Here is a 15,162-nt window from a genome sequence, read left to right as displayed (position 1 = left end):
TGTGTGTGTGTGCGTGCGTGCGTGCGTGCGTGCGTGCGTGCGTGAGTGTGTGTGTGTGTGTGTGTGTGTGTGTGTGTGTGTGTGTGTGTGTGTGTGTGTGTGTGTGTGCGTACACGCTAATGCTTTCCTTCATCTGTCTTACTTCTCCACAGGCCATATTCTCTCTCTCGATCGTTAAGGGAGGGAAGGGAAAGGGTATTTTAGGTTATGGCGTGTTGTTTGACCCAAATGTCAGATACAGTATTTGTCTTTGATGAAACTCTTTCTCCATCGCTTTCAAATCATTGGGGTGGACTACCCTAAGCATGTACTGTAGATGATTATGACACATCTTGGTTGAGGTCTTTCTCAAGGACATTTTTGCCGGTGCATGTTATAATATACATCCAGCAGAAATGTATTTTGGTTATATGTGTGTTACTAGGTTTTTTAAGGACACTTTCTTAACACTCCCCTTATTATCTTTCTTAATGTTTTGAGAAAGATGATATTAAAGCTCAGAAGGAACCAATAACAAAAGATAAAGGATTGGTTTGATCTCCCAAGAAGGGATACATGTCGCTCAATCGTTCAGTGGTCACTCTGAACCGTGTTACCTCTCCCCTCCAGTCATCAACATGCCCACATCCAACCATGGCTGGCCTGAAGAATTTGGCTTCCAGCTGGGAGGGAACGGCCCCACATACATCCTGGCCGTGGAGGAAGGGAGCAGTGCCTACCTGGCGGGGCTGCAGCCAGGGGACCAGGTGCTGGAGATCGAAGGCCAAAACGTGTCGACGCTAGGCTCACAGGCCGTCATCGCCATAGCCCAGACCCAGAAGAACATCCCGCCGAGCATTGGAGTGGTGTCACGCATACAACAAGTACTGCAGAGTTCGCCAAATATGACCCAAAAATATCACAATTTATGGACCACTTATGATTCATGACAATCATTGTTTGTCCCCATGTGATACATATTTCTATTTGACTTAAATCATAATTATACTCAAATGATAATAAACTGACTCTTTGCAGATGGATATTACTCCCGGGCCTGATGGTCGTTTCGGCTTCACCATCGTGGGAGACTGCCCCTTGCTGGTGGAGGACTGCTCTCCTTGCTCTCCAGCGGGCCGCAGCGGCCTGAGGGCCGGAGACTATGTCATGGAGGTCAACGGCATCCCTGTCCGGCAGCACGAGATGGCCGCCACGCTCATCAAGTCGTCCCAGGGCCGCACGCTGCGTCTCGGGGTGCTCTGCGTTGGCCCCCGACAGAGACGCAGCAGCAGTGTGGAGGACAGCCAGCTGGGGACGAGGCCCGACCGCAAACACAAGGCCCTGGAGTTCAACAGGAAGGTCAGTGTGCCAGGGTTAAAGGAGAATTCCGGACTAGCCGTTTTATTATGTTAATCTGATGTTATGAATGATATCCCAAAACGATTAGTACTTTTTGTCTCTAATTTTGTCTTGGCTGTAAAAAGATCCAACTCATGGCTGCCAAAATGTATTTATTTGTATTTGCTTCTATGACTGGCTAATGGATGGAATAAAGCTGGTTGCACACTGCTGCGTTTTTTCGTTGCGTTTTGGAAATCCGAATTCCGAAAAAAAATCGTCACGCACATCCTTGCACACTGAGTCCGATGCGTATTATTTATATTCGGTGCAATGTTTTCGCAGAATGAAAACAACATGTCATTAAGCAGGACTCAGGAGGGATAATTTCAGACATTGTAGTCAACAAGAAGCAGCGCCGTGGCATATGCGATATTCAGCTGAAAAAACGCAGCAGTGTACAAAGACCTTAACACATTGACCGCCATTTTAACATACCTCCGTACTCCCACCTGCCATTCGTCTCCATAGACTTCCATGTAATTGGGTGTGCACGGATCATGCACACCCATGCCTAGATAATGCACCACGTGTGTCCACCTTGCTCACAGCTTTCAAACAAAAAAATCCGAATGGAAATCCGTTCAGGCATTCCTGAGATAACAGCCACTATGTTTAACAAAGATGGCTGCCAAAATGGCTGCCATGCTTGAAAGATGGGGTTGCTATGGGGGTTAAACATGAAATTTCGCGATTGCTATCATGCCTACTCCATTTTTTGGGGTCAAAATTTAAAAAAAAAAAAAAAAAAAAAAATGATTTTTTTTTTTTTTTTTTTTAATTCTCGGGACTATCGGGCCTGGCGGGGAAAGACATTGGAATAATCTCGGGACTATCGGGCCTGGCAGGGAATGAGTTAACATCTGATTACGGTAAGAAACGCACTAGTCCGGAATTCTCCTTTAAGCATAGAGTTGTATGTTATATTGGGGACCTGGAAACCCCGCCCATTGGACTTCCGGTGGAGATGTGAAGACGATAGGACACACAATAGGGTAGCTCCCCGCAAAACTGACACTTAAACTGGATAAAAATCATACTTTGTGAGGTACATTCGAAAGAAGAAAATAAGTGATTATTTACACACCATGACCGGTTTGAGGGGTAGGAGCTCTCAGCAAGGCAGTCGGGCGCATTTTACATGGCAAAGTAGGATCGCTGACATCAACATGGCTAGCTTAGCTTCTCCAGCTAGCACCACTAGAGCTAACGTTAGCAGCATTGCCACTGGTCTTTCCCCAGAAATCATAACCGTGTCAATGGAAAATATAATTGCTCCATGAGAAAAACCATGGATGAGGTGAAATCAATCGTCGAAGATCAGGGCAAACGAATAGACGATTTGAAAGAAAACACAATGCAGCTAACTGAAAGAGTCACTGCTCTTGAATCACTATGTGAACAGGTCTTGTCTCAGAACGGTTCACTGAAGGAACGCATGGAGGACGCCCAGAAACCGTTCTCGGTGCTGCAACCTGCGAGTTATGAACATACCAGAAAAGAGTGCCGGAGAAAAGAACGATTGTGTTCAGTTCATGCAAAACTTTGTAGAAGTTCTGGGGCGAGATGTGTTTCCTGCACCGCCTATCCTGGATAGAGCCCACAGAATTGACAGGGAAAGGACAGGGCCTCATCCGAGGCCTAGAGTGATGATCGTCCGTCTTCATTACTTCCAAGACAAGATGCGGGCTCTAAAAGCAGAATCTGCTCAAATGGAAAGGCCAAAAGGTGATGTTTTATCTTGATTACGCGGCCACTACTGCCAAACTCAGATCCACATTTTCAAAAGTAAAATCTCTGATGTGGAAAAAGAATATCCGATTCCGCCTCGTCTTACCAGCTGTTTTAAAGGTGGATTTTAAAAATAGGAAACCTCACCCATTCATTTCAATTAAGTTGTTCACACAGTGCATACTCCTCCTTCTGAGTATACTGTATATGTCCGAGTGGGCTTGGGGTTATCATTTATGCCCTGTGTAGGCCTACGACAGTGTCCTGCACCGAAAATAGCAGACCTGGAGTGTACTCACATAATGCACGACAGACAATGTGTCTGAAACGCAAGCCGGATGCCCGATCAAAGTATATCATGTACCCTGTAGATTAGAGCAGAAAGAGAGTTTTATTTAATGCAATTGTGTTTTAAAGCAACACAGGTGTCTTCCTTTATTATTGCTACTTTCAAAAACCTCTCTAACCATTCATATTCATTGTCCTCAGATTGAGCAGATCCTGGGTGCGGAGCCTGAGGTGAAAGAGAGGCTGTTTGCTGTCCTAAAGCAGTATGCTGCCGAGAAGAAAGTTGAGTGGCTGGCCTCGGTCCTGCCAGACATACTGATCACTGATGAGCAGCGTCAACTTATCTCCAGCATCAGGTGAGGACTCTGTTTTGCCTCCGCTCTGCTGTAGCCTACACATAATTGACATAAACACCATTGTTGTATTAGGAACACTGAAATGAAAGTTGCCCACAACAGCACAAACAATGCAACATCACAGAACAAAGAATGCTCATCATCAAAGAAGGCAATGAGCAAAACATTATATTGCCACACAGCAATGGAAAAGCTGCGATCTATTGAAGGAAGAAGCCTTAATTAAACAGACTGCCTTGTTGAGGGAATGAGGTGTGATTGGTTCTCTCTACCACCTATGTATGTCTACATATACAATAGGTAGGATAACAAGAGTAGTAATACTTGTTAATGTTAATACATTTTTAATTATTTTATTTAAATGCCTGGCGATAAATTTTAATACAAAACAGAATGCAGGATTCATAGCAGTTAGTTCCTTGATGCTGCTCTAGATTGTCACACAGCTTTGGTTTTCCAATGCTCTGTTCTTCAGTATCGTCTCTGATGCATCTCCAATCCTCACTTTGCAGTGCCAATGAAAAGTAATCTGCAGGGATTTAAATGTAATCACCTGGTAAACAGGCTATTGCTTTTGCTCATTCTGCCGGAGGAAGATTAGAGGGGGGGGCGTTTGCTGAGTTTCAAGGTTCCCCACAGCACTTTAGTTGGGCTCCATCTGTCAGCCAGCATAGGGAATACACACAGTGACTGACCCACTAGTGTTCAGTGGTGAATGACTTTTGTATGTATTTATGGCCATCTTCTGTAGCACTGACAGTAGTATAACCCAAAAATAGAATAAAAATATCAGGTGGGTTATGATGTGATTCCTATGAGGTCTGATTGGCTGCTTTCTTCCCCCACAGCTCACAAAAAAAGAATTAGACAGGTAATGGACATGTTAAATTATACAATTATTATAGACAATTGAGGCTCATCCTTCCAGTCATAAAAGCTGTATGGTTGTTGGTTTAGGGGTGGATTATGGATGCCGGTTCCCTTCATTCAGGCTGTCCACGCCTTACCGTGACTGTACCTGACATTCAGTTTAAAGGAGTAGTTCACCCCCAAAATGTTTTTTTTTTCCTATTGATTACTCATGCCATGAAGACTTGAGTTCAATAATATATATTTTGTGTCTTAGGAATGCGACAAAAAACTAAATATATTATTGAACTCAAGTCACCATGGCATGAGTAATCAATAGAAAAAAGTCATTTTGGGGGTGAACTACTCCTTTATGGTGGTGCATAGTGTCACGGCCAAATGTGTCCAGGTGTTTTCAGTTTCAGCAATGTTTTCATTCTGACCATACACACACCTCAGCTCGTCTGTTAGCAAAGTGGACCAGGGTAACGACAGCACAGTCATCATCTGCATCACACTCTTAGAAGAAGACCATCAGATTCGTTGTGCCTGGGGGCGTCTGCTCTGCTCTGACTGAGATGGCCAATGCCTGAGAGGCAGGCTTTTGAAAGATGTCACACATGTAGGCGGGTCCTGATGATGTTGATGGTGTGGTAGTGTCCTTTATCCACTTCCTCACAGGTGACAGGGCTGATGTTGAATGACATGACGTCTTGCTTGCAGAGGCCCTTATAGCATAGCTGTGGACGGTCAGACAATACTTCCGCATAGAGAATGTCCTTCTGGATTTGTCTGAGAGATACCTCTTGGGGCATTGGTTTGGACTGTTGTCCAGACTCCATTAAGGGGTTTGCATTTGAATGCTGGCAACTACAACAAGTTTGAAGTTAAAGCTATTATTTGGAAATGCGAGGTGCACAAGATTGCAATTTTTAGGGTGCTCTGCAAAGAGTTGGCGTATAAAAACAAAAGGCTAATCTTTCAAGCTGAGTAGCTACAGGCTCTAGGGACCTGCAGTGATGATGTGGGCCAGAGGACCATCCAGCATAGATGTGATACAAGATGGCAGCTTTCCAATAAGAGCGGTGTGTGTGTGTGTGTGTGTGTGTGTGTGTGTGTGTGTGTGTGTGTGTGTGTGTGTGTGTGTGTGTGTGTGTGTGTGTGTGTGTGTGTGTGTGTGTGTGTGTGTGACTGACCCTACTGATTTTGTTGTCCTTATGGCCCTTCCCCTAGTACCACCCCTAAACTGGATGTATTCATAGTTGAGCGGCAGTGTCGGATGCCGAAAATAACCCATGTTCGATTGGCTATTGCCCTAAGTATTAATCAAGCCTTAGACCAAACTTTCTAATAGACAGATTAGTGCATTCATGATCCCTGGAAGAGTATCCCAAACAATTTGAGTAACATTATAACTTTTCCTCTAGTGCCACCCTCAGGCCAGAATGTCAATTTTTCACACAAGAAACATCATAAATTGCCAGATTGCAGGATTTGGTGATCAAATGGCCTTTCCTCTAGTGCAGTGATTCTCAAACCTTTTCATGTCAAGGACCCCCATATGTATTTGGCCGTGGATCCCCCTCAGAAAAGGATCTTGTAGATCGTCTATTTTCAAATATCCGATAGGCTATATACTGTAGAGTTAGTTAAAATGATTAAACTGAGTTTGATACTATATACCGGTATATTAACACATTTAGCTGAGGACCCCCTGGATTAACCTCAAGGACCCCTGGGGGCACCCGGTTTGACAAGGTTTGTTTGCCTTCTATAATCATCACATAATCACTATCACTCGTGGTAATCACTAATAGTATTAGGGAAGTTTGAAGTGGCTTATGAATGTACTGTTGCAGACAAGAAAATGTGTCTATAACGTTTGTCACATACAGCAGATGGATGGGTGTGGGTTGATATGCACCTTGGTGCTGATCTAAAATTAAAAGAACTTAATTTGAGGTTAAATTCGAAAGCTAGGGGGTGGCAAATGCCAGCCACTGGGATCCCAAACGTGGGGAACACAGATAGTTAGGATTATCTTAATTCATCCTAATTATTTGTAAGAACAGGTAGTTGGTTTAATTAATGTACCACCTGTGCCGACATGGTGTTCCGAGTGATGAAGGAAGCGGTTATGATGATGAATAATTCAAATGGTGTCCACAGAGTGTTCCCTGTGGGGCTGCTATGTATATTATGAGGGATGTTACCATTTGTACAAGTCCAATAATAGCGCCATAAATCACACATGCACACGTGCACACACACACACACACACACACACACACACACACACACACACACACACACACACACACACACACACACACACACACACACACACACACACACACACACACACACACTCCTGTTTGTCACTGTCTGTCAATCTCTCTCCTTTTCTGAATTTCTCATTTTCTTTCTCACACAATCTCTCTGTCATTTTCTTTTTCAGTGGTGAAACGAAACTAACTACATTTACTTAAGTAGTGTAGGCACAATTTTGAGATCCTTTTTTTTTTACTTGTTTACTTCCATTTTGTTTTATAATCCCAGAGGCTAATATTGAACTTTTTACTCCTCTACATATTTTTCACAGCTTACTTTACAAATACAAAAACTACACTTATACAACTCATAAATTATTATGTATTATTATTGGTTAAGGCTTATACATAGCAGCACAAACTAATTCAATCAGGCCCTCGTTACCATCATTCACTCTCTTTTTAGGCACTATAGCACGCACGCACGCGCACACACACACACACACACACACACACACACACACACACACAACACAACACAACACAACACAACACAACACAACACAACACAACACACACACACACACACACACACACACACACACACACACACACACACACACACACACACACACACACACACACACACACACACATACATATCCATCCCCTCCCTCACACTCAGTGGGTTGGGCTGCCTGAACACGCCGAGGAGTAACCTCCGTCTATTTGTCTCCAGCTATCATAGCAGTGCTCTCATAGGAGAGCTGTGCTGTATGTACTGTATGTATCTATAGAGATACATGTGGAATAATGCTGTCCGCTGTTCCTCACTCACTGCCGACAGACACAGCTTGGACTCCTGTCTGATTCGGGGCTGATTTGGTGAAGCATGGCAGAGTGCTGACAAGATGAGCTGTCTGGGGTGAGGACGTTGTTCAATTCAACTCTGTTTCAGGTTCACTTCAGGTTCAAATTTAGGTTTTGTTTGATTATTTTTTCATATTATGAATTTTAGTTAACAGGTAAAAGTTTTTATATGGGTTTCTGACAGATCTCTAAACAGAGTTATGTTATTTAGATGTGGTTGTTTGCTGTTGGTTTGTTTTACCCTACACTACAGTATGCTGTTTAAACCATTGTTTCTCAAAGTGTGGCCCAGGGACCCCCGGGGCTCCCAAGCAAAATAGGATCAAATATAATCACAATAAGTATAACCACTTTACCCCTATTTTATACTTTGGATATGTGAAGCAATCATGAACAAATGAATATTTGTTCATGATTGTTTCATTTGTCACTGTCAATGCACCTGCAACTGAACGAAGTGTGGCTTTGCGAATATTTTCTTTGCAAATACTTTTGATATAAAAAAAATCGACAAGCTCACAATGGATCCTTTCAGATTGGGGTCCACGGCCAAATACATATCAATTTGGCGGATATGGAAAAAGTTTGAGAAAAATTGGTTGTGCTTGTGGTTATGCTTATGGTGTTGTCAACACATTCAGGGGTTGTGTTGCAGCAAGGCACTGTGGCAAGAGAGCCGGACATTGATAAGCAGTGGGCGACTGACAGGATCATCCTGCCACCTGGCACACAGTGTGCATGCCCAATGGTTGTGTTCTGGTGCATGCAAGGTGCATGTTCTTGCCCTGTTAGTTGCTCTATTGATCACAACGTGGCGATCCTCACTTTTGAATCATTTAAGTGCATATTAAATGCACTACACATCTATGGTTTTGCTGTGATGTCAGGGGAATCACTCTTAACAGAAAGGGTTTGCCGCTCTGCCAGCTTCACTGTGATGGCACACTAACAGATTCCCTTTTATGCCCATATATGGAGTTCCCTGATGTCATCAATATTAAGCCCATATTTAACAGGACTTCATATGGGAATGCCCATATATGGAGGCCACATCGGCCACATACCACACTAACAGAATCCATATATGGCCAAGACAGATGGTCAAGACAGCCCATATCTGTGTGGCTGGTTCTACAGACATGGATCTCCATGTATGGGCATAATAGGGTATGATGTCAGATGTCATAGACATCATAGGACTTTCACATAACGAATAACCGAGTAAGCATGTTTGGGCACTCACATCATATCTCCATATACAGTACATGGATCTCCATATATGGGTACCAGAGTTCTCCATATACGGGTAACTGGTCCGATATGCATCACTGGCCAGATGGCAAAGAATTGGCGCGACCTTGCCCAATAGGGCGAGGTTGCAGGTCTCCCTGAGGCGTCTTACTAGTATTTTGTGTGTGCGTGCGTTCGTTTGTTCGTACGTACCGGTACGTGTGTGAACAGCAGAGATGGCCCTACTGATTTGGGTGACCCCTAGTGTGTGCTGAACAACTTGACTCCAGAAAGATTAGCTGTTGCCTTGGTAACAGCTAATGGGGATCCAAATAAACCATAAACAACAGTGTAAGCGTTACGGACACGTCATACTGTATGCGTGACTGAAGGGGAGTCGCCAACGCATGAGTCCAACTGTGGCCCCACATGCCCCATGATGGCATGTGACACATCAATGCGCCACCAACAGAGGGTCTACTCTATGCCTTTAGCTTGTGAATGTAACCCGTCTGTTTCAGCTGCGCAGTTGTGACGTAATGGTTAAGGCTTTCTCTCCTGGAAATGTTGCCTTATTTTTATATATATCATCTCCATATACGTTTCCTCTAATGCTGACTATGGGACAGTGCCATTTCTGTCTACACTGTGTCTGAGAGAGGTACGGGGAGATGGTCTGAAAATGTGCCTACCAATGACATCATTGGTGGTAACTTCAAACAATACTTCTAATTGTTTTGTTTTATAGTTTTAGAAAGGCTTTAGTTTCCATCAGCTTGGAATCCCCTCTGATGAATTTATTGATAGGTATAGGTCCCTGAAATGATCACAGCCCAATAATGTAATGAGGTGTTGCCAACCGAAAATAGCAGATCCACAAGCTCACAATGCGTTGCGGAATCATAAATAAGGACTGTCTCCCTTTCAGAATTCCTCTTATCTTCCTCAATAAAGGAATTGCTAAATCCATCTGCAAATGCATTTGGCTGTTGGGTGATCATTTTCCATCTAACCTAGTTCTTTTGTGTTGTATCCTGCAGGGTATTTGTAATGTATAGATGAGAATCAATGCTGAATCAATCCAGCTACTGATTGTTTGTTTTGTCAGTGTCACTCATTACTCATTATAACTGCTCTCTTGACAGAACTCTTAACGTCATGCTACATGACGACAATGACTCGCTGTTTCGTGTTTTCATTTGGATATTTAAAAGAATACCTGCTTCTCATTGTCCTTCAGATAAGAGACTGAACTCATCAGTCAACATGAGTCATAACAACTTGAGCAATAACAACTTGGTAGAGTGCAGAAAATAATTGTTAGTTTGGGGATGCACGCATGCATTCTTTTTAAGATTTTTTTTTTCTTTATTTTGCCTTTATTGATAGGACAGTAGACTGACAGGAAATGGGGAGAGAGATGGGGAGTGACACGCAGCAAAGGTCGTCAGGATCGGGACTCGAACCCGCTACAAGCTGTCAGACATCAGAGCCTATGTGGTATTTGGATTTGGATTTGACATTTCTTTGGTCACAATAATCGTGACCTGAAATATTCATATCGTCCCATACCTAATGCCCACCAAGTATATAAATCAGCCTGTGTAGTTCACTTATAATTCTGTCCGGCCCCGAGGAGACAGTGTAGGAGACCCACAAGAATAAGGCTCTTGGGGAATTCACTACGGAGATGATTTCTCCAGCATGGCTTCCCACCACAGATTTACAATAGAATTACTTTGCATTGGGTTTTAGACAATGTCTCCCCCCTTCTTCGCTCCCTCCACTGGCTCCTGGTTGCGCACAGAATACAAAACACTGATGCTGGCCAAAGCAGCAGGTATGGCACCTCCATACCTCCAAAGTCTGATCAACCCCTACAACCCCACCTGTTCACTCAGATCAGCTAACACAGGGACGCTGATAGAACCCTCGATAAAAACCCCAGGACAAAAATGCACTCGTCCTAGGGTAGCCCTCCTGGCCCCCAAACTGTGGAATAAACTCCCTGAAGACTCACCTCTTCAGACTCCACCTAAGCCCATAATAGCACTCGCCTACCCTCAATGACCATAGATGAAAGCTAGATAGCATTTGTAGAATTATATATAATGATAGGTGCTTGGTCTACCTACGTAATCTTTTTCTATGCAATTAATGTATTGATGTATTTATTACCTTGCTTATTGTATTGATGTATTACCTTGCTTATTGTAAGTCGCTCTGGATTAAGATGCTAAATGCCTATATTGTAAATTGTAAATTGTAGATAAATTAAGAAAATAAGGTCTGTAGCAAAGAAGGGCTTGTGGAATTAAGAGCATAGTTTTGTTTAACAAGATAATCACCACAAATCAACACATACTGTTATCATCATCATCATCATTATAGTTAGTTATATAGTTAGTAGTAGCATAGGAAATTTGTTGAGGGAACCCATTACGAACTCACTTTCAGATTTCTAATAACAGATTATGAATCATTTAATTATATATAAATGACTCAGGACTGAGTACATGTGTGGTCTACTACTGCAATTAAGCAAAAAAGAGCAAACAAATAATTAAAGGGGTTGTCCCAAAGCTTCAACTGCTTTAATATTGAGCCCACACACAACCACTATCAAACAGTATTTACGTATATTAACAGAGAGTGCACACAGCCTCACTAGCCTGTAGCACGCCCATCCAGATTCATGTGGATTGAAATGAAGTCTTGTGTAGATTTCTGCTCGTCATTCCTCCCTTTGGAGAAATCCAAATGTTCGTCCTTACACCTCCTTCCCTGCCCCCACCCACCACACCAGATATTAATAGATTGCCAGTCTTCGTAAATGAGGTCAAATCAAGCACCGAGTTCGTTTTAAAGTCATACTGTGTAACTTTGACAAGTAAAGTTGTTTTTTGACAAATATCACCGGCTATCACTATCAATAGTACTGTAAGTAGGCTACCATGAATAGTTGTCAAGATCACTTGAAGTGGGGAGTCAACTGCATCAATTGGAATGTTATAAACAATTATAATCCATTGTAATAACAACTAGAACAACGCTATGTGCACATTTCTGGCCCAACATCCTGATTCCCAATCTGCTTCCAAAAACTGTAGCACTCCTTTTTACCTGTTACAACCTACTATAAAGAGAAGGGCATACAATACGTAACGGTATATCACCGTTTACACATGGAGGAGATGAGACATGCTCCCCACAAGACCAACAAGTAGGGGATGGAAATGACTTGGACTACAGTATACTAGTGATGATTAAATTGGAGAGAAAAGTAAAAAAACAAAACACACACACACACACACACACACACACACACACACACACACACACACACACACACACACACACACACACACACACACACACACACACGTATCCACTCAAAGAATTGTGGCCAGGGACACATTAGCACATCATGAACTCTATAAATGTCATTCAATCAACTGCCTCCACACTACATGACATCATGCACACCTCATACTAAGGACCACAATGGAAACAATAAGCTGTAAGCTTTTTTGCGTTATCCTTTTGTCTACGGTGGTCTGAATGTCGTGCTTCCTCTCCTGACGCCTTCCCTGCGTGTATCCATCATGTGCTACAGTATCTGTGTTCCATTTGCTTTATTTAGCTACTAAAGTTGTCTTTTGTGTGCAGCAATAATTAGCTGCCTTTTGTTGGACAAGTGCATCAGCATTGCGCCTATTGCCTGCCCCCATTATCTCTCTCTCTCCCTCTGTCTTTCTGTCTGTCGATCTCTCTCTCTCAAACACATGAGCTTTTTTGTTGCTAATTGACTGGTGTTGGAGTTTTGGCATAACATACTCCTCGACTGCTGATTCATCTAGTCATCACAGCTGAACTTTAGAGACATTTGGGGGCTTAGTGATGAATCAAGCTCTCATAATTGACATATGGGTAGGTAGGTGGGAATCTAAAAGTATTGTGCTTTTAGTTTTTCCTCCAACTCAAGTTGCCACACTCAGTTGAGTTTTAATTCTACTGGGATTCAAGCAGCACACAACTGATCGACTTATGTCTTTGGTCATTGAATTTATTGGAAGGCTATCCTTATTTTTTATTTTTTCCAGTGAGCGATTAAAACTGTGTTTACAAATTGAAGCATGGCGCTGAGATCTACTAAGCTGTTCCTCTGTCTCTGCACTTAGTCTGTGTGCATTTGAGTGGGCACAAGCATGCATTTGTTTGTGTATGCACACGTGTGGATGCGAGTATGTTTGTGCTGTGCACCTGCATGCCTGCCCAGCGCACACAGTGCTGTACATGTCTGCACGTAGACAAGAAAAGAACCAAGGAGACAAATAGAAAGATCATTGGATTAGTTTCTTTGTCTCTAGTGTGTAGGCTTGGCCTGCACCATTGTGTTATTAATCAGTGTGATAGAGGATGAAGAGTTGGTGCAAGGGTAGAGGCTATGAACAGTTAACACTGCAGGATACGCATGATGAATATGTGTGTGTGTGTGTGTGTGTGTGTGTGTGTGTGTGTGTGTGTGTGTGTGTGTGTGTGTGCGCACGAGCGCGCGCACGCGCGTGTGCGTGCACTCTATGAGTTCTCTGCGGTGCATGTTCTGTGTGTGGGTGTCTAGCGTTCCTGCCAGCGATGCTGATCACTTGAATGAGATGCTGTTCTTTGCCGTCAGCTGTTGGTTCTTTGCTCAGGAAGATGCCGCCACGTGATTCCCCTCTATACACAGTTAGCTCTCTGTTCGTGTACAGGGCTGCAACATATTAAGATATATAGCTGGGAAGGACAGTATGATCAAGCCATGTATGAAGCATACAAAGTCTAATAGCAGTGTGGCCTGAGTCTCCCTGTTCAATCTTTACCTCATTGCTAGGCATTTGATGAGCAAATCATTTCCTTCTGTGTTTTGTGTGAGTGAGTGAGTGAGTGAGTGAGTGAGTGAGTGAGTGAGTGAGTGAGTGAGTGATTCAAAAGACTATGACTAAAACTAAACCATTAAGAACTGATGACATGACTTTAGAGATACTGTGTACCGCTTTGCGTGATTTTAGGCCAAAGTCTGTAGGAGCAGTGTCCAAAAATGTGTTTTGCAAAACTCTGCCTGATGGTGGCGTTAGAAGAGGTACGTTAGATATGAGTAATCAGGGCTGGAGGTTGTGATTTGCCATCCAAGGGGTGTGTGTGCAAAGTTTGGCATCGATAGGGCCAACAGTGGCAGAGATAAGAGTAGGGGCAAAAGTGTGATGCAAAAGTGAGACATGACAGACGGACGGACGGACGGACGGACAGACAGACAGCCGGTGGAGCTTTTCATAGTAACATCAAATTTGCAAGTCAAAATCTGGAGGCTGGAGCAGGAACAGTGCTCTAATAGCGCTGCATTGTGCCGAAATATTTCAGCAGCATCCAGTTGCATAAAGTGGCTCCTTTCGGGTTCAGGCATGCACAGTAGTATGGATGCCTCCTATGGGCGTCTCCGTATAGGCAGGTCTTCGGTTCATGTCCAGCTGGGAGGAGGCCATGGGGCAGATCAAAGACCAGATGCGGGGATTATATATACACGTTGGCTTTGGAATACCTCAGGATAAAAGTAGCCAATATGTCCTGGGAAAGGGAAGCAAGGGATTCTCTGCTGAAATTGCTACCTTCCCGAGTCCTCGATCCGACTCTTGATAATCGGAAGAAAATGGATGGAGGGATGATTGTTTTTTGTTCATGATACAGCACATTGTAAATCTTGCTTTGAAAGGAGCTTTATAAATAAAATTGACTTACTATTTTGTTATATATCTTCTACTACTCAAGAGACATGATCCATCATCACTCTTAACCGTGTATAAATGGTGAATACTGTCTGTTGATGATCACTCAACACACCGATGCCTCTGAGCTTCACTGTTGCTGAGATACTGGAATAATGGTGTTGATGTCTACGTCTACCTGTCATGAGCTTGGAAATGTGAAAATCCAAAAGGTGTTAAGTCAGCAAAATTATGACAGCTTGACACAGTGGTGAACTGAAGTGATGTGCGCAGAGAGTGGGTATACGTGTGCATGTGAGGACAACAGAGCGACAGAAAAGAAACAGGGAGAAGAAAGTTAAAGCCTGATTTGTACTTATATTACTAGTTGAGATGTGACACAGATCTGAGCTTGTAGATCTGTTATTTTTGGTGTGCAACACAGCACCC

The 15,162-nt window shown here is 43.1% G+C and overlaps 1 protein-coding gene across 1 annotated transcript in view; it reads left to right on the top strand.

Annotated features, from left to right (window-relative positions):
- Nucleotides 1–617: 617 nt before the first annotated feature.
- The window catches only part of grid2ipb (glutamate receptor, ionotropic, delta 2 (Grid2) interacting protein, b), a gene marked incomplete at both ends in the record, with an annotated part of 52,428 nt that continues 37,883 nt past the window's right edge, over nt 618–15,162 (top strand). The window contains 3 exons of the mRNA XM_080748017.1: nt 618–863; nt 1,018–1,338; nt 3,598–3,752. Coding sequence (XP_080604143.1) covers nt 618–863; nt 1,018–1,338; nt 3,598–3,752 — 722 coding nt within the window. The remainder of the gene's footprint in view (nt 864–1,017; nt 1,339–3,597; nt 3,753–15,162) is intronic.

Source organism: Nannobrachium achirus (genome assembly GCF_963921795.1).
Source record: "Nannobrachium achirus genome assembly, chromosome: 18".
NCBI classification, from domain to species: Eukaryota; Metazoa; Chordata; class Actinopteri; order Myctophiformes; family Myctophidae; genus Nannobrachium; species Nannobrachium achirus.
This window is presented reverse-complemented; position numbering and strand designations above follow the sequence as displayed.